Below are 20570 nucleotides of genomic sequence, written 5' to 3'. Positions count from 1 at the left end.
ATGTCTTTTTGTGACTGGTGTCATTCTGTGGTATAGCGTTTTCCAATCCCATGAATTCACAGATTTCTTTCATTATATGGCAGAATATACTGTAAACACAGACACAATTTTAAGTAGTAACATATGCATTCCTGTGCTTAAAATTATATATTACATTAAAAGAACTGAATCTTTCTAATATTTAACATATAAGACCATAATAAAGAGGGCACACATGGAGAGTATAAGGTTGTGCATTTAAAACTAAGAACAGGAGACCCTTTTTAACTTTTTTTTTCACTTTTGTGGTTTCAAGAAATGACTAGATGAGATCAATGGATATATTATCTATTACTAACCAACTAGTGATGTTAATACTTCACACTTTAACAGATCACAGTAGTTGGCTTGACACTTTCAGTGTTTTCCCTTGTTCATGGCTTCCTCTGTCTATATTCCTCTTTTAACACTTGCAGCAGAGCATTTGTTATTGCAGCTGTTGCTACCAGTCGCTTCGCTCTAACAAATATTGTAAAATAATCTGAGTTAACAGAGCTCAGCAATTATTCTAATGATTTATTATTATTAATATTGTAGTGCTGGGTATGTGCGGTATAGATATAGGTCCTGCTGGAAGAGGTGTTAGTGGGGCTACTATGGGACGCTCTCTGCAGTCTGTGTAAACAATCATTATTATTATTATTATTATTATTATTATTATTATTATTACAAGGACTACTAATAAACTATTTATTAATACTATTTCCAAGAGGAAGTACTGAATACTGTATAGATACTGAAGAGACTAGGACCAAGAATTTAGCCCTGTAGAACTCCAGATTTCATGTTGCCAGTATAGAATAGCTCAAGACCAAAGGAACAAACTAACATTGATATACATCAAAGGAACAAAACTATGCCTGTGATACAACACAATCCTATAATTTCTGCATTAAGATCAAGTTATTCACAGTAACAAATGCAGATGGAAAGTTAATTAGTGTGACATACAGTATGAGTAGCCAATATCATGAGACCAGAAAGAATAATCAAACAGAAAACTACAATTTTTCAGGGGGAGCAGGGATTTAACACTGAAATATAGGCTTTTTGAATTTTTCATATGCCAGTAGGTAAAAAAAAAATATTTGTGAGCAATCATCTGAGATTTGGGACATTAATGTTCTTGATTGTACCTTAGCACTGGAAGGGAAATTATAGAGTCTGTACTTTTTTTTACATTAAACTTAATTTAGGGTTAAAGTGATAAGTTGGAAACATAATTAGTGTTACGAACTTTGGTGAAGGGGTATATTGTCATTTCTCACATCAAATTTTGTGATAAAACGTTTGTGTGTTTGTAACTGAACCCAAATTTATTGCAGTTTTTATCTCAGATTTCCCCCCTGATATAATTTATGTGGGAGGAAAGAGACCAACTGAGAATCGTAAAATCCACCTCCTGTGACGACAGTTAAAAAAGCTGTTGAAGAGGAGACTGGATGATATAAATAGGGCTGTTCTTCTAAAACAGGTCAACATCCTACAAGAGAAAACTGGCAGAAAGGACAGTATCTTGACCAGCAACAGAATGATTCTCCAAACGGTTTCCAAAACCACCTTCATTATCTGCTGGTGTCTCACAGTGGTTACCAGCACAGAAAGCACCTGTCCAGGTAAGTCTGTCATCTAATGAACGGGCAATTCTGATGATCATTGTCTTTATATAGAAAAGAAGGTGGAAGTTTTCTATTTAGTGTCCTACTTCATTGTTTTCAACACGTTATGTGTCACTTTCTTTCTTGTCAATGCTGCCTAGAATTATTATTTGCTGTGATAACTAACAGTGTTAGACAAAAGGCAAAAGATCTGGGCTCTACACATCCCTCCAAAGACTTTTGAGACACTTTACTGTAACATTTTGTTGTACTTAGTGAAGACCACAAATATTAAAGGTTTCTACTATAGGCAGCATCTTCCTGTTATTTCCTTTGTTCCTTTGTCTTCTTCAGCGTTATACACTGTATTGTCTCAGTTTTATCATTTTCTGCCAAATTTGTATCTAATTTACATTTGTATTTATCATGCTAAAAATATCACACAAAAAGTATAGAAAAGGAGCTTTTCAAAGCAGATTATGAGCAAATGTGTTTGGGAAGTGTTTAATAGTTGTGTTGTAATGTGGAAGGTGTAATGGCATCCCTTTACAGATAACTATGAAATCATCATAACATACAACAAAGGCTAGAAAAACTGAAAATTTAAATTCCCAAAATTAGACCATTAGACTTATGCTTTAAAAACATGAAACAAGCTAGTGTCAACACTTGTAGTTCTCAGGACCTTCAAGGCAAGGAAGCAATAGAGGTGTTTGCTGAGTAGAAGGCAAACCAAGACACATTGATCATAGGAATCATCACCTTGTTTAATTAAGTTCTGGGTAAATGGTTAAGAGGAAACAAGGAACAGAGGATAAAACAGGCAGGTAGGCAGAGAGAAAGAAGAACGAGAGAAAAGACAACAAGACACAATGGAAGAGGAGAAGAGACAATGCCAGATGGTAGGTCCTTGTTCCGATCAGCCTTTAAGACCAGATTGAATCTTATTAAGAGAGCTTGTCATTTTGTTGTTTCTAGGAAACTAATTTCCTGTATAAAGAATCCCTTGGTTAAAAACAGTCTCTCCGGTTTAGTGGATGCATTTTTAGAAGGAAAATGGGTTCTCATTCATTTTGTTGCAGGAGATGTAACATTATGCTCCATTTTATTTGGGCAGAAACAGGTTTATCTCTATTATTGCAACATTTAGGCATAATATGGGATTGGAAGACTTGGTAGATGTCTGGGATTCTTCTTCTCAGTCAGGACATAGTCTTTCGAGATGCCCTGTTTCTACATAGTGTAACTTGTATATTGTATGTGTATGTTACTGATGTGTTGTGTCAGTGGTTTAAGTGAAAGACCCACAAGAGGACCGTGATCGCTTGTGGGGAATGTTATGGTCTCTCGGGGCAACAGAGGCCTGGGAGCCGCTGCAAGCCCTGGCATAACAAAATCACACAAATTATTTTGCTGTTATTTAGTTTTAAAGCTGATCATGATGTCAGATTATTACAATGATAATGATCCATTTCACATTTCATGACAAAATTTCATCAACTGTGTGTGTTGGATAATGTCTTTATAAGACATGCCATTTTAACAGACCACAGTATATGTCTCATCCGGTTAACTGAACTCCCTTTATTAGCCATTTCATCAAATGTCCAGAGTAGGTAAAATATTAATGACCTTGATGACCTACTAGTAATACACTCTTAAACGGCGAATGAAGTAGAATGTTTCCTACCTGCAGCTGCTTCTTCCAACTCTCTCACCCAGTGCTCAAGGTGAAGTTGAGCTCTTCTGTGTTACAGAGGTGAAGGTTGTGGGCCTGAATGACAAGGACAGACTGACCATCCTTCAGGGCTGCCCAGGACACCCAGGGATACCAGGTGCTCCTGGAGCTCCAGGCATGAAGGGAGAACAAGGCCTGACAGGCCCTCAAGGTGAGTCAAATATGTTTTGATTTCTTCTCCAAAATGGCAGCTAAAAAGGGCTCAAACATTCAGTCCAACCATCTAATCAGTGGTAAGGCAACATCCAGTCACTGACAATCTTCTTTTCAGCTGTATTTCTGCATTTCAGGCATGAAAGGAGAACCAGGAGTTTTTGGAAAGATTGGTCCAGCTGGAGCTAAAGGTAAAAGAGAGAAAATTAATTCGAATGAGTGATATCCAAGAGGGGAGTCAGGCACTACAATGAAACTCATGGAGGCCAACGTGCACAATTTAAAAGAAGAAACCTTCTCAGCATACGTTGTGATGCTGAAACATTTGGCAGGGAAGGAAAAGAATTAAGATAACAGTTTGGGAATCACTAGCAAAAATGTAATTTACAAAGGTGAGTGAGAGATAAAACACCAGGAAGGAGAAGATATTATTTGGTGCTCTATTTCTGATGTGGAGACACTCGAGTCAGAGATGTAAAAAATGTAATAGCCCTGAGATTCAAGGATCACAACACTGATGCAGTGATGAGCTAGTTAACAGTTAACAGTGTCTTTCTCATTTTTTAGGACAGAAAGGAGAGCCATCAGTTCAAAGCAGCACAGGTGAGCTGTGTAATCCATTCTTTCAAACAGGAAAATTGAAACAAAAATGGGTATTTGTTGAGCAAGTCTGTTTACGTGGAAAGTAACAACCAAAGCTGAAAGTAAGCCAGAAAACTGGTCAAAAATCATTCTTCACATCTATTTAACATTGGCAAAATTAGACAAGGTAAGACCAACCTCTAGCTTAGAAGTTTACAGATGATATCTATTGGTGATATAAAAATGGGTCTGAAAAATAAAACCTGCTAGCTTTGCAACAGTTATAATGCAGGAAAATTAGATTCACTAAAAAAAAATTACAGAAAACAAGCTTGTGAGACAATAGTTTGCTTCATTAACTTTTTCAAATACAACAGGGAATGAATGAATTACAACACACATTTATGGAAACTGAAGATTGAACAAAAAGTGCTTCATTCCCTGCCTGTTGAAAAGTATAACACCTCACTAGGAAAGAGATGTGTCTGTCTGTTCAGCTGCCAGCGTGACGTCATCGTTCTTCCAGGGGCTCGGAACTGTAAGGAGCTGCTGGACCAGGGGAACTACATCAGCGGCTGGTACACAGTGAGGACACAGGGAGACAAAGACATCAGGGTGTTCTGTGACATGGACACCGACGGGGGCGGCTGGCTTGTGAGTGAACTCATGTGAATGTGTAGCAGCTCATTTCTGGACAGATTAGTCCACTTCTCAATACAGTATTGGATTCACATAAGTAAACTAGTTGTTTAAATGAATGTGCTGAAAGATGCACTTGCAATACACACAGATACACCCTCAAATTTCACACCCATTGGTTTGCTTTCCTAGACCGTTTTCTAGTCTTCTTGGTTTAGGGCCGCTGACTCTAAAGGCAGACACCACAGGGAAGAGCAAAGGTTCAATCCAACACTACACATTTACAGCTTTTATATGTGTGCAACTCAAAGTCAATGCAACTCAAATCAACTTACCAATAAGAAACACCTGGAAGCGAATTGTCCCAATACTTATGCTCACGTGAAATGGGGGGATTGAAAAAAAAGTGCTATTATTCTAAAATGGTACAACATGTAAGCACAGAAATACTCAGAAACAAATGTGACAATCTATAATTTTGCCACATATATATCTTTTCATCTCAAATCCAACTTGCCTGAGTACATAGCAAAAACATCCATTTTGTCTTCACTGCTCCAATACCTACAGAGGGCATTATGTCTGTGTCTTTGACATCTCTTTGAAAGAGTTGGTATGTTGTCATGAGTTGTCATGATTATGTGTCAGAAGGCAGTACATTTGCACTGTTAAAAACACAAGTGCTGGTCTTTCATTTATTAGGCATTTAATACATTTAGCTAGCAGCATGGTGGCATAGCCCAGGGCCCAATTCCTTGGGTGCTAGCTGCAGTATTCTTGTTTTGTCTCAGGGTGCTATTTCATGGCAAAAGTGTGAGAGCTATTCAGTAGACTAGTCTTGAGATGTGGGCAGTGCTGGGACCCTGGATTCAATACGGGACCTGGGGTGCTATCTGTGTTGAGTTTATATATTCTCCCTGTGTTCATGTGAGTTTCCTCTGGGTGCTCCTGTGTCCTCCCACAATCCAAAGACAATGGAACACATAAATAGCTGTAGCAAACAGAGGCAAATTAGCTTCTGGGAAAACTGTCTCTGGTGTGAGTGTGTGCCATGTGACAATCATGTACAGGGTGTACCCTGCCTCGTGCCCGTTGCTAACTGGGATGGGCTCCGGTTCCCCAGCTGCCCTGTATTGAATTAATGTCATTAGAATCTGATGGAAAGAAAAATAGGAACAAATAAACAAATTATTGTGGCAGGTGATCCAGAGGCGAATGGATGGATCTGTAGATTTCTACCGAGACTGGAATGCCTACAAGAGAGGGTTTGGTAACCAGCAAACAGATTTCTGGTTGGGGAATGACAATATTCATGCTCTGACTGCCTCAGGTGAGTCTTCACGCCCAGTGGTGTTTGGTCTCTGGTTTTTATTGAAACAGAATTTTTAATCACTGAGATGAATTTGTATCTTCTAGCTTAGTTTGATTTAATGATGTATCCTTTTTAACATGTCTTTCTTGCTCATTCCACAGTTTCTAAAGGTAAGTTATCTGCTGAAGGTAGATGAAGCAAATGAAACTGGGTTCAGTATTCTTTACTTATTAAAAAGTTGCTCTCTGATTCTTGTTTGAGCAGCTGTTAATAGGAATAAATCCATCTGTTCCCACCTTCAAGGTAGGAATCACGACTTCAGACATGATATTAATTACTGTATATTAAATTTGTATTTTAAATATTCACAGAAGAAGAGTCTTCTTCTGGTTGGATCCGCTTTAATTTTATTCAAGAACTCAAACATATTGTCTTTATCAACCTACTATGAAGCAGGTATGATCTTCATCTTCAAAAGAGTAAAACCTGAGGACTGAGTCTGAGAAAGAATAACAAAAAGCGAGTAACAAAAACAAAAAAGCAGATGTTTTTGCAGTGGAATTCAAAGAGATGAGGACTTAACCAAATAACCAATTTATTTTATACAATCTAAAAAAGTTATTGACTGATTTGAATGTATGGAGTATTGAACTAAAAAGCATTACATTTGGTGACACCTGAGTATCAGATGGGGAAGAGGCATTCTGGCGAAGAGCCTGCACCAGTGGTTCCAGTAAAAGAATAAACACGAATGGCCTCATGTCCACAGCCTTGTTGAGTTCCACTTAGTAATGAGACATGGAGAGATGTCACTGATCCAGTCTCAACACACTCATGAATTGAATGAGTGGACCAAGTCAAAGCATTTTAGAGCAGCCCAGTGATAACTCCACTCCTGACAATCAGAGGCTTTTTTTTGGAAAATGGCACTGCTCAGGCAAATTTCCTGTCTTAGCAAAGTTAGTCGGTTATGTAATTCCCAGTGTTAGAACAAAGTCAGTGCCTTAAACCACACACCCAGTAAACCAGTATAAGTCTGATCTGTTGTAATAAACCTGGATTTCAATATACAGTAGCAGCTCTTCATCTCTGGTAAGAAATATATGAAGAACTGTTCCTTTCAGAAAAGCACTGTAGCAGTAAAATGTTTCCCATCATTGTTTCTCTAATAGTTTTCCACTATTAGTTTTTTGCTATGTTCAGCAAAAAAGGAATGTTACATTTCAGAAATAAACAGAAATAATGTCTGAGATGATATGCAATAAAAAAAGAACGGGCAACAATATAGAACAACACTTGTGATTCATTTTCTGAAGTTTGTTTTATCTGTCTTGTATTAAAGGGAGCTTTGAATTAAGGATAGACTTCAAGGATTTTGATGATGTTGCTTCTTTTGCAAAATACCAGTCCTTTAAAATTCTGGGAGAATCAGACAAGTACAAGATCCTTCTGGGGAATTTCATGGATGGTAGCGCAGGTAAGTTCCCACTTTTATTCGTTCATCCACTGACCTCCTAATATGTAATTGGTGTAAATATTTCAGAATTAATTAAAATATTTAATTACATAGACTCAAATCGTACAGAGTAAAAGAAGGTATCAATTATTCCTTGGTTACTTTAATATGTCTTGAAACATATCTAGGTAATATTATGATTTTTCATCATTTTCATTACCCATAAGCAACATTTAAAATGCTACAACTTCACCTGAACAGTTACTAGTTTTCATTTGCAAGACAAGGTTTTGTTGTGAAATTCCTTAAGAAATTCTTGTTTCAGGAGATGTGTTCTAGCACAGTGGAAGGCCAAATAGTTTCTATATCACCTTCCAATTTACAGGAGACTCATGAAAGGTTCAATACATTGTACATTGTACAATTATACAGTGCTCACTTTATTAGCTAGTTCATTGGACATTTTTTTCCTCAAATGTTCAAATTAAACAACAAACAGACAAAAAATACACGAGAACGGCTACAAATTTCACAGTTGCAACCTTACATGCATTTTCTTGCACTCTTTTTTTTTGTTTTGTTGTCTTTTTTGTTCAACACTGCCTGGTTTGGTGATGTGTAAGGAGAACGCAATGTAGGCATGTACGGAATTTTAGGTTGTGTATAATATGTTTAAAATACGTTAATGGGATCATGTGTAAAAGTGGCTGAAAATAATATCATGTATGACAACATAAAACTGTCAAGACAGAAATTAGTTTCCAAAATCACTTACATATCAACACCAGACACATCTCCTCATTATCAGTGACACTGACAAATTGCAGAAATTGAATACATATAAAATAACACAAATTAACAGCTCTTTACTATATCTCTTCCTAGGATGAGACCACTTCGTCTAAAATGTTTGAAAAATAAAAGTAAAAGCAGACCAGACAAAAACAGTCTAGAAATCTATAATATCATTTTATGATGCCATAAGGGTTCATATGGAACAAGCACATATGGCATATTCAGAAATATTTATAATTATTGTGTAATATGAACGATCCTTTTAAAATCTGAGCACTGATGCATTCATGCACAATATCACCAACACAGAAATATATCTGGCAAAATCTTTTCACACAGAAAATAATTTTCTTAACGTTTAATTCAGGTTGGCAACAAAAGCACGCTGCAGATTTATTGCATGATTTCCCTAAAAAGAATATTATAGTGATCAGTGATCCTCCTTGTATCATGTGTCATTGAGCTCTCGGATGAAGGGTTTAGTCACCAGAAGGAGCTTGTTAATGGAGGCATGTCGTAGACCTGATGGTTGGCTACTGTCCACTGTGGATCACTACTGAAGACCCATCTGATGGCTCCCTTCAGATCTCTATAAACATTTTCTGTCCACAGGAGATTCCCTGACATACCACAACAACCAAGCCTTCTCTACCAAAGATCAAGACAATGATAGTCATATTTCAGACAACTGTGCAGTTACGTATGCAGGAGCCTGGTGGTACAACAGCTGCCATCATTCCAACCTTAATGGTCGGTATCTGAAGGGACACCATGACAGTTTTGCCAATGGAATCAACTGGCACAATGGAAAAGGATACAATTATTCCTATAAGTACAGCGATATGAAAATAAGACCACGGTGAGAGATTATCTCATGGAGCAGCACAGCAGGAAATCTCTAATTCTTCTCAATGATTTTGTTATAAAGAAATCTTTACATTTCAGAGCACAATAACAGCTGATGCTTAGTTATGAACCTCAATATTATCTTCAGACAAGTATAACATTTTCATTCATCATTCATCACTGTTAGTATAGCTGGTAGGTTTAAAGAGATGTCAGTATTTGTAATTAAATATTCTGCATTGGGTATCCATTAGAGCCCTTATACATTGTCACATGTATCTATTTAGGAAAATAAGGTAAAGCTGAAATATAATATACCCTAGTACAGCACCACTAGCACACAATTAGTGTAATATACTGTACATGGAGAAATTATATAATACTTGTTTGATAAACCTTCTTCAGGTTGAGCAAATAGCGCTTTTCTAAAATACCATATTGCACATGATGCAATAGTAACAACAATTTGCAAACAAAACAACCCATCACATTCCAAACTTTTACTTTGAATAATCTGTTGATTAAAGTGACTTTTGTGCTACACAGGTAATGAGATGTATTGTTATCTCTTTCTTTGGAGCCTACTCATTGTGTTGCCAGAATTATTTTCGGTACCTTGCTTCTGGGAAACTTTTTCTGTGTTATGTCTAATATTTATGTCTAAAACTCTATTCTACATTCAATATTACCTTAATTCAATTTAACTTTGATCATTTTAATACATAGGATATGATACATAATTCAATCTTTTGGTACTAAAATAAAGGTTTCTGAAGCATTGAAGGTTGTGTCCTTTAAATTAATTTATAATGTTTTTTTCTGTTGCATTTGAAGTGCTGTGATTTCACCCTGTTTTGCCCTTGTTCTCTAAACACTGATCACAGTCTGTCTATGGTGCCACTCAATCCCACAAGAATAAAAGGAATAAAAACATCAAACCAGAGGAGCAATAATATAAACATAATGCCCTCTTCTGGTCACTTACATGAGTCAGACCAGTAGTTATGCTGAATTACTCCAAGCCCATCAGCATGTCCCACTTCAAACCATGCAAAATATTTTTAGGGAATTGAAGGCTCAGATGAATTAAAATATGGTATCAATTTTATTCTGATTTTGTACGAGATTTTTTTGTAAACGGGAACTGTGAGTTGGCACCATTGGTTTCTGAGGCTGCTGATTTATTTCCAGTACAATACTAATGTCACAGGTTGATTTTCAGCAGATATATAAGTATGTCACATTTTAGTCCATAAGCAAAGATCATAAGAGAAGAACATAGCAAAGAAGAGACGCCCACGGAAGATCTTTTGAATAGCTTTAATAATAAAAGTAACAATTATTTCTAACACAATAAGTCTTTCCCCCACACCCTCCCCTAGTATGTAGGAACTCCCAACAGTAAGATGCTCTTTATTTTCATTCTCAACAAATTAAAATGAATTGAAAACAAGTATTAAACAGAAGAATACACCAAATTAAATATTGATCATATATTTACAGCTTTACATAAATATGAATATTATTAGTCATTATAATGCTCTGTGTGATCTGGCGTCAGCTTTGCTCTTAAAGGACACATGCTTTCCAACTAACTAATTTAAACTAATATAATATGTTAGAATTAACTATCTCAATGCAAACTAATGTTGTCTGACCAATGGCAATCAAGTTCTGGGCAGGGGGGTAAGGTGAAGAGGGTATTGGAACTTTCATCACTTAAAGGTTGATCAAAATTTATGTTGGACTATGAAAAGACACAGCAAGTAAAGAAACACATCTGGACTGCAGGTTGAATCCTATGGTCCACTATCTGTGAGTTAAGCCTGGGCTTTGTCTTAATGTGAGTACTATCACAATTTCCCAGACAAGGAACACAACTGGCTAAGCTACACCAGGACCGGCTTCGCTTGGCCAGGGTATCTTCACTTTGTAAGAGCAATTCCTGGACCTTGTTAGATGCCTGTAAGCTTCCAATCATGACAAAAAAGAAATCTCCCGACTTGCTGGGCACCATATGGAAAACATGGACAGATGCACACAAAGGGTTCAAAACAGGCATAATATGTGTTGCACATGGTCCATGTAAGAAATCTTAGAGGCTGGATATAGTGGGCAGCAAAACTGATGATTAAGATGGAGGACAGAAGTTGTCATGGATTACATAGCAAGACTGGGGCGCATCACTGATCCAGTGCTGAGCCAACAGTGGAGTCCCAGTCCAACAGCAGTCCATCATGTAAACAATGGTGATGGTTAAGAGTAAGGTTCCTAAGAAACATGAACTGCTGTATAACGATGGCTTGACAGGGTTCTGCATGAACCCCCATGTAAATCACACTTTCTGATCTTACTGTATGTGTGCTCATTTCTTGTTAACAAATAAGTCAGGATGCCTACATTTCTGCATAATGAGGCATTTGTTATTCCTTGTGGCTTCACAAAGGCCAGAACGAGAGATCAGAGTTCCACAGGCACCACCATAAACCATTTGGCCATGGACAAAATAGGCCTGGTGATTCTCAAGTCAAAAGAAGATATGTCCTACTCCAGAGATAAGATCATACATTTGGGGTCATTACTTGGCAAGGAATGCAAAAAGGACTTTTGTTATGCTTCAGATTGAAGAAACTGGGCAAACATAACTTAAAATCATCCATATACTTGATCTCTAATTTGTTACTTTCCAACCATTTCCTCAACTCTTCCCATAAGTCTTTTTGTTTGTTTTATTTTTATTCCTACTTAACTCATCAATTTTAATAAATATGTATTCACACAACCTCACCGCTATCTTGCATTCGGGTTGTGAAGGATTGTGTGTTTCAGAGGGCTGGTGTGATGATTACCAAAAGATCACACTTCAGAAACACATTCTTAAAGGTTGCTGAGAGATTATGTAAATCAGTTCCATAGCATGTTCTGTGAAGAAGAGGAAAGGCGGCTGGAGTAGTTCTGTTGTACAGTGTTTTCAAATCCCATGAGCTCACTGATTTCTTTGGTCATTTCATGGCAGAGTATAAACACAGACACAATTCATAGTAACGGATGGATTAACATATAGTAGACAGATAACACATAGTAACGGATGGATACCTGTGCTCAAAGTTATATATTATATTGACAATCTAAAATAACATGTTATTCTAGTCTTGAACACACAACAGTATAAAGGGGACTCGAATTTTGGGAAACACAAAATGGGTGTTCTTTTAGATTTCTGTATGAATTAGAGCTGAACTTTGGTGAAGGGATAGTTTGTCATTTCTCACATCAAATGTATATAACAAAACTTTACTGTGGTTGCTGCTGATCATAATTTATTGAAGAATTCCTTATCTCCTTACATAATTTATTGCAGAGAGGAAAGAGACCAACTGAGAATCGTAAAATCCACCTCCTGTGACGACAGTGAAAAATGCTGCTAAAGAGAAGTCTGAATGATATAAATAGAGCTGTTCCCCTGAAACAGGTCAACACCATAAAACACAAAACTGGCAGACAGGACAGTATCTTGACCAGCAGAATGATTCTCCAAACAGTTTCCAAAACCACCTTCATTCTCTCCTTGTGTCTCACTGTGGTTACCAGCTCAGAAAGCACCTGTCCAGGTAAGTCTGTCAGCTAAGGAACTGGCAATTCTGATGATCATTGTCTTTATATAGGTAGAAGGCTGCAGTTTTCTATTATTTTTAAAATTACCTCCTTGTAATTTTAAACACGTTATGTGTTTCTTTCTTGTCATCGTTGCCTAGAATTATTATTTGCAGTGATAACTAACAACGTCAGAAAAAAAGCTGAACTTAAGATCTGGGCTCTACACATCTCTCCGAAGACTTATGTCATTTGTATAAATGATTTATGTCATTTTACAAAAAGAAAGGAGGGACTTCAATATATCATTTTGCCCTACTTAGTGAATGCCACAATGATCAAATTAAAGGTTTTTACTATAGGCAGCTTCTTCCTGTGATTTCCTTTGTATTCTTATTTCAATATTATACACTGAATTATCCCCGTTTTATTATTTTCTGCCAAATGTGTTCTCACTATCTAATATATTTTCTTATTTATCATGCTAATATTATTATACAAAAAAGTAGGGAAAAGGGGCTTTTCTAACTGAATATGGGAAATGTGCTTGGTTTTAATAGTAATGTTGTAATGTGGAAGGTTTACCCATAACCCTTTATAGTTGTCTAGAAAATAATTTAACAGAAACACTAATAACATACATATAACATACATACATATAACATATAACACAGGAAAGAAAAACTAAAAGTGTCAATGAAATTCATAAAGAAAAATAGTAACAATTGGAAATTCCCTTTATTATGCAGTGCGTGGAAGACACTGTTACAGCCAGTTAGGTGGGGGATAGTCAAACATCCAGTTAGCTCAACATTTATTGCTCTTAGGACCTTCAAAGCAAGGAAGGAACTGAGATGCTTGCAGAGCAGAAGGGAATCCAAGAAACACTGATCAAAACAATGATCTGGTTTACCTGGTTAATTAAGTTCTGGGTAAAAGGTTAAGAGCTGAGGAACAGAGGATAAAACAGACAAGTAGGCAGAGAGAGAAAGAAGGATGAGAAAAAAGACAACAAAACACAAGGGAAGAGGAGAAGACACAGTGCCAGATGGTAGGTCCTTGTTCAGGTCAGCCTTTAAGACCAGATTCAAGTTAAGTATTTGAACCTTGTTAAGAGAGCTTGTCGCTTGTCGTTCTGTCCTTTCTAGGAAACTCTGATTTCCCGTATAAAGAACCCCTCGGTTTAAAGCAGTCTCTCCAGGTTAGTGGATGCATTTTTTAGAATAGGGAGGTGGGTTCCCATTCATTTTAAAGCAAGTGGGATTTATAAAGAGAGAGATTTAACATTAGATTGTATTCTATTGGGAACAGGCAAAAAGCAGGTATATCTCTATTTTTGGGCTGGTTGGGTATAATATAGGATTCGAATACTTGGCAGTAGTCAGCGGTTTTGCTTGTTGGTTAGGACGCAGGCTTTCGAGATGTTTATAAACAGTCTAATGCATATGTTGTATGTGTATAGTGTGTGTTCTTTAGATTGTGTTCTGTCATTATCAATAGATATTTGTTTAATCCAGTGAGCCTCATTTACTATATTTTTCTTTTCACTAAAGCTGTGCCAGAGAACAAATACCTCGGGTGCCTCTAAATATGCCAGCTGCTTGGGTATATTCATGGCATTTACAGTTTTGGGGTAATGCTTATTTTAAGCAATGATTAATCTGGTCAGCCTAATTATGGTACTGTCTGCTTTCGTAATTCCCTCATTGGAACAAAATTATTCAGTTCCTCGTGGCTTTGAAAACCACAAACATTCTAACAGGATATTAACTGAAATCATACTGTACATTTCCATGATTAAGTTTTGTTGCTCTTGATCTTATTGTCCAATTATTAAAATGAGAATGAACTATTTCACATTTCAAGATAGAGTTTCAAAAACTGTGAGTGTTGGACGATATCTTTACTTAATCATCAGACCACAGTATCTCATACAGTTAATTGAATTCATTGAATTTAAGCATTTCATGAAATGCCCAAAGTAGGAAAAATATTAACGACCTTGTTCAAGTACTAGTTACATTCTTTAACAGTGAATAAAGTATTTCCTACCTCAAGCTGTTCTTTCCAGCTCTCTCACTCAGTATTCAAGATGAAGTTGAGCTCTTCTGTGTTACAGAGGTGAAGGTTGTGGGCCTGAATGACAAGGACAGATTGACCATCCTTCAGGGCTGCCCAGGACACCCAGGGATACCAGGTGCTCCTGGAGCTCCAGGCATTAAGGGAGAACAAGGCCTGACAGGCCCTCAAGGTGAGTTAAAAATGTTTTGACTTCTCCTCCAAAATGGCAGCTAAAATGGGCTCAAACATTCAGTCCAACCTTCTAATCAGAGGTAACAGCAACATCTAGTCACTGATAATCTTCTTTTCAGCTGTATTTCTGCATTTCAGGCATGAAAGGAGAACCAGGAGTTTTTGGAAAGATCGGTCCAGCTGGAGCTAAAGGTAAAAGAGAGAAAATGAATTCAAACGAGTGATATCCAAGAGGGGAGTCAGGCACTACAATGAAACTCATGGAGGCCAACGTGCACAATTTAAAAGAAGAAACCTTCTCAGCATAAGTTGTGATGCTGAAACATTTGGCAGGGAAGGAAAAGAATTAAGATAACAGTTTGGGAATCACTAGCAAAAATGTAATTTACAAAGGTAAATGAGAGATAAAACACCAGGAAGGAGAAGATATTATTTGGTGCTCTATTTCTGATGTGGAGACACTCGAGTCAGAGATGCCAAAAAGTTAATAGCCCTGAGATTCAAGGATCACAACACTGATGCAGTGATGAGCTAGTTAACAGTTAACAGTGTCTTTTTCATTTTTTAGGACAGAAAGGAGAGCCATCAGTTCAAAGCGGCACAGGTGAGCTGTGTAATCCATTCCTTCTAACAGGACATTTTATATACAAAAATGGGTAATTGTTGAGCAAATCTGTTTACATGGAGACTAGCAACCAAAGCCGAAAGTAAACCAGAAAGCTGCATACCCATTTAAAATTGGCAAATCTGGACAAGGTGAGCCTAGAAGTTTGCAGATGATCCCAAGACATCTGTCTGGAAAAAGTCAACACAAATAAATTGTTTAATTTCAATGTGAAAAAAAAAATTTCCATAGTTATAATGCAGGAAAATGCTATTCAGAAAAAAGGAAATATGCTTGTGAGGTTGCTTCAGTACCTTTTTTAAAATACAAAAATGAATGAATAAATTGGTCTTTATGCAGTTCACCTTTATAGAAACTGAAGATTCCTGCCTTTTAAAAAAGTGTTAACACTTCACTAGGAAAGAGATATGTCTGTCTGTTCAGCTGCCAGCGTGACATCATCGTTCTTCCAGGGGCTCGGAACTGTAAGGAGCTGCTGGACCAGGGGAACTACATCAGCGGCTGGTACACAGTGAGGACACAGGGAGACAAAGACATCAGGGTGTTCTGTGACATGGAGACAGATGGAGGCGGCTGGCTTGTGAGTAACACGTTATCTTGACATGAAGTCAGAACAAAAATGTTTTTACCTTCAAAATGTTGTTTTACACTGATACACTGCTGTGTCTGCAGGTATTCCAGAGGAGGATGGATGGGTCAGTAGATTTTTTCAGAGACTGGGCCTCTTACAAGCGAGGGTTTGGTAACCACCAGTCAGAGTTCTGGCTGGGGAATGACCACATTCATTCACTGACCAGCTCAGGTGAGTCTGCCAGCACAGGAACTGCATGAGCTGGTACAATTGAGCTGCATAATATTACAAAGAGAAACATTTTGCCAACAAGAAGTGAATCAAAAACACGATTATCCAGTACACTCAACTTTCTGTATTATTTAATATGTTATTTTCTTATTTTAATGAACATCTTTAATGCATTTAAAACCTATAACTACAGGAACTGCAGGATTTGGAACAGCAGATTGTACGTTTAATGTATACTAGCGACCTTAATTGTCTTTTTAGTAGCAAACATTTCACATAACAAGAGTAATTGACGTCAAAGAGTAGGAACATATTGCATAAACATCAGAAATACTTATTTGTTTTCTCTCTAGTGAACATTTGGCTACAATACAGGGGCAGCAGTGTGGAACAGTAGTTAAAGGTTCTGGATTCATAAAAGGATGTCTCTGATTTCCCAAGTGAGACATCACAAGGTGCTTCATTGGGAAGTGTTCCAGTAAAACACCCAGCAGTATAAATGAGTAAAAACTTAAGATATCTGGGGCCTCAGGTTCATTTCCTGACCTTGGGTGCTACCTACGTGGAGTTCGTATGTTCTGCCCGGGTTCAAGTGGGGTTTTGCAGCGTGTCCTGCAATGAACTGCTGTCCTATCCAGAGTGTGCCCTGCCTTGCCCCAGCTGCTGGCTAGGATAAGCTCTGACTCTGTCACCCCCATAGCCCTGAATTGGATAAAGCTGTTAGAAAAAAAGATGGATGGAAGATTGACATCTACACTACCAATTGACATTTGCCCCCCCCCCAATCCTTAAATGTACTGAAGACCTTCTTCAAGAATTGCTTGCCCAGGCTAGCCAACAGAGTAAGAAAAATAGCCTTACATCGTGTTAATAAATGACACTGAGTCCTCTGGAACATCTATAAGGCAAGGAAAATGCAGTTATAAGTAAATTAATGCAAACGTGCCAGAATAATAACCAGTCATTCTCCTCCATTCTCCTTTATAGTGATTTTGAGTGTTTGATTTGTTGGTCTTATTTTAAAGGAAACTTTGAATTAAGGATAGATTTCAAGGACTTCGATAATGTGGACACCTTTGCAAAATACCTGTCCTTTAAGATCATGGGGGAATCTGACAATTATAAGATTCTGCTGGGAAGTTTTGAGTCTGGTAGTGCAGGTAAGTCCCCATCTCTTCAATCTATTCTGTAGAATACCAAGATAACTCATCATTTTGGTTAAAGAAAATAACTAACATCAAATGCAGAGAAATGCTCATTGTGGCTCCTTTCCCATGAGTATGATCAGTATTGCAGTCTTGAAAGAACAATGCTTCATACTACTAAAAGCCTCTGATTTTGTTATAAAATGGAGTTTGCAATTATTTTGTTTTTTTACCCTTACAAGTTAGTCCCAGTCAGTCATGTAGCAGACCACTCTGCATTAATGGCAATGGTCACTCTGATGCACACTAGATAAGATGCAAGCTCTGTGGTGGCTTTCAGGTGACTTAACAATGATTGGAGGAGAAGCAATGATGTCATAACTTGCAGGATTGCAGGGCCAAGTCAAGAAATGGATTCAAGCCCATCCAACACAGACAGCCCTTTGTATGGCCTGCCACTTGGGGAATTTCATTCACATTTGGCTAATGATACAGTCTATGCCCACAACAGTGATATCTGGACATCAGGCAACTTTAGATACAGGTTTTTTTTTTAGAATTAATCTGATAATACAATCAAACGTCAAGGTACACATAGCCCATGTAACTTTTAATTTTCACTTTGCAGTTGACAAAACACTAGCATCAGTATTTTAACATCAAATACCAGCAGGTATCTCTTAGGCCTGAGTGTCTGTCTAAGCTACTGAGTTTCACAACTGGAATTTCAAAAGCGGAGTAAAATCAGTGAAACAAATAAAAAGATATACAGCATACTGTATATTTTGTCAGTACAGTCACAAAATGTAATACAGCCCCCACACCCTTTAAAGTGGCTTGCCTATGATAAAGCAAAAATATTTTGGTGCAACTATGATGATGGTTTAGAGGAAGAGAACTTCACCTTGTAGAGTTCAGGGAGCAAAAGTATACGTCCTCCGTGACTTGATAAAAACTTCCTCATTTTCTGTTCTCAGGTGATTCCTTTACATTCCATAACAACCTGCCCTTTTCTACCAAAGACCGTGACAATGACAGCTGTGACTGCAACTGCAGCAACGTGTACAAGGGAGGCTGGTGGTATGGAAAGTGCCACAGTTCCAACCTAAACGGTCTCTATCTCGGAGGAAGCCATGAAAGCTTCGCTAATGGAGTCAACTGGGAAGCTGGCAAAGGCTATAATTATTCCTATAAGTACTGTAGTATGAAAATAAGACCTCATTGAGAGCTCACCTCCGCTTTCTAAGTAGATCCCTCATCATCACATATCACCAGACAACACACACTGCATTTGAGACAGATTTCTTTTTTGCTTTGATGGAAGCTACTAGAATACTGGGGGTTTGTAAAGATTTATTGCATATAATTAGTATCTATTTATGGACAACACAATTAACAATTAGAAAAGTTGTTTTTAAAGTGTTGGGCTAAGCAATGTATGTTGACTGTCACTTTGTCGTCTATTTTTGGACCCAATTCACAAAAGTTCTGCATATTTCTGCAAATTCTGCAACTGCAGAAATTAGGAGCCTACAGAATACGAAATAGCTAAACACTCAACCTCTGCTGATACATCAGGATAATGGTCACGGAAAGGTGAGGAGAAAGTAGCTTTTCACCCTTTCTCGAGTACATCTCACATTAAGCCAGTGAGTCACTAATGCCAGAGTTCCACTGGAAAAGAAAATGAAGAGCCAACACAATCTTGAGATGACACAAGGATACGAATACTATAAGATGGTGAAACAATATGGATGTCTGCAAACTGTAGCTCAGCATTGCACAATAAGTCAAGAGTAACATTAATAAACATTATGGAAGAATTAATGTTAGGCAAAAGGATTTTTATTGTGGCCCAGGGGTGTACTGTCTGTAGTTAAATCTCTTGACACAGTGCCTTCAGAGCATGCAGAGATGTGACCCTGACTTAAAGAGGCAGAGAACAAAGGAGGAGATAACAGCGAGAGGAGAGAAGTGTTCTCTTAAACCTGAGAAAATTATGCTGTGGACAATTTACAATTTACAATTTTAAATCATTGTTATGGTGACCTAAAGTGCAAAAGTGATCTGGAAAAAAATAATTTTCAGGAAAATATCAAAGTGACTGAAATACAATCTAAATATTTATTGGATTGGCTTCATGCTGTGGAACAGGTTGGAACAGATTCTTTTCACCTCAGTTCTTTAGCATATGTCCAATAAACAAACCATCAGGTTTCATGGCTTCCTGTTATTATATGGTTTATCCCCCTAATAACCATTGGGAAAAATGGGTGCTACAATCACATTTATATCTCCTTTAAAGCTTGTGATATACTAAGAAGCAATTCACAGAGAACTGATAACCTTTCACTAATACTAAAAACGGAGGTTTTTTTTAAATGTCAGGTTGTTCTCATGTAGATGCTTTATCATTTTTTCTCATAAATAAATGCTTTGTCAATGCATATTAGAGTCTGTTGGTCCCATTCTTAAGTGTGGTCATGGCCTGATCACATTTCTGATGGCTCTGATTTTTCCTCTGACGGCCATGATCACACTGATCTCTCCGTCTGCATTCTCAAAGTGGGGTTTCTTAACTCCTATAGCAGGAAGACAACAGAAACTAAAATTATCCTGAAACTTGGTTCATACCTTCCCCCTTCTCTCAACGACAGACTTGTTTTCTTCAAATTCTCTCTATTCATTTGTAGGTTTCGTTTCACGCCTCTCACGTCTCTCGACCTCACACCACTTGATTGGCCACTCTGTCTCTCCCCTGCTCCCGCCTCCTCCTCTCTCCAGGCTTTTGTTTTCCCATGCTATATTATCTTTGCTGACTGCCCTATCTTTCACCCGAAAAAGGCTCCACAGCCAAAACGTTATGTTTTCTTTCTTCTCTTTTCAGCATGGAACAAGCCTATTACTTGTTCAAATACCCAGCGCGTATATGGAATGTCTTTGTAACTATAGCACCTGAAAAAACCTATTTGAACATAAAGGAACGTGCAAAC

General features: G+C 37.6%; 2 protein-coding genes across 2 annotated transcripts; both read left to right on the top strand.

Moving 5' to 3' along the window:
* Window positions 1–1536: 1536 nt before the first annotated feature.
* Window positions 1537–9932, top strand: LOC148823988 (ficolin-2-like). The gene is made up of 8 exons (XM_088926505.1): window positions 1537–1655; window positions 3395–3526; window positions 3666–3719; window positions 4096–4131; window positions 4637–4764; window positions 5950–6079; window positions 7404–7538; window positions 8925–9932. The coding sequence occupies exons 1-8, from the start codon at window positions 1571–1573 to the stop codon at window positions 9173–9175; spliced, it is 951 nt and encodes a 316-aa protein (XP_088782631.1). The 5' UTR covers window positions 1537–1570; the 3' UTR covers window positions 9176–9932.
* Window positions 9933–12662: 2730 nt separating this feature from the next.
* LOC148823987 (ficolin-1-like) lies at window positions 12663–20522 on the top strand. The gene is made up of 8 exons (XM_088926506.1): window positions 12663–12769; window positions 14872–15003; window positions 15144–15197; window positions 15574–15609; window positions 16083–16210; window positions 16303–16432; window positions 17458–17592; window positions 18555–20522. Exons 1-8 carry the CDS (start codon window positions 12685–12687, stop codon window positions 18800–18802), a joined length of 948 nt encoding a protein of 315 aa, XP_088782632.1. The 5' UTR covers window positions 12663–12684; the 3' UTR covers window positions 18803–20522.
* Window positions 20523–20570: the final 48 nt, after the last annotated feature.

The sequence above is a fragment of the Atractosteus spatula genome, chromosome 11, assembly GCF_055471065.1.
Source record: "Atractosteus spatula isolate fAtrSpa1 chromosome 11, fAtrSpa1.hap1, whole genome shotgun sequence".
Lineage (NCBI taxonomy): Eukaryota > Metazoa > Chordata > Actinopteri > Semionotiformes > Lepisosteidae > Atractosteus > Atractosteus spatula.
Note: the sequence above shows the minus strand (reverse complement) of the source record. Positions and strands in the feature narration are given on the sequence as shown.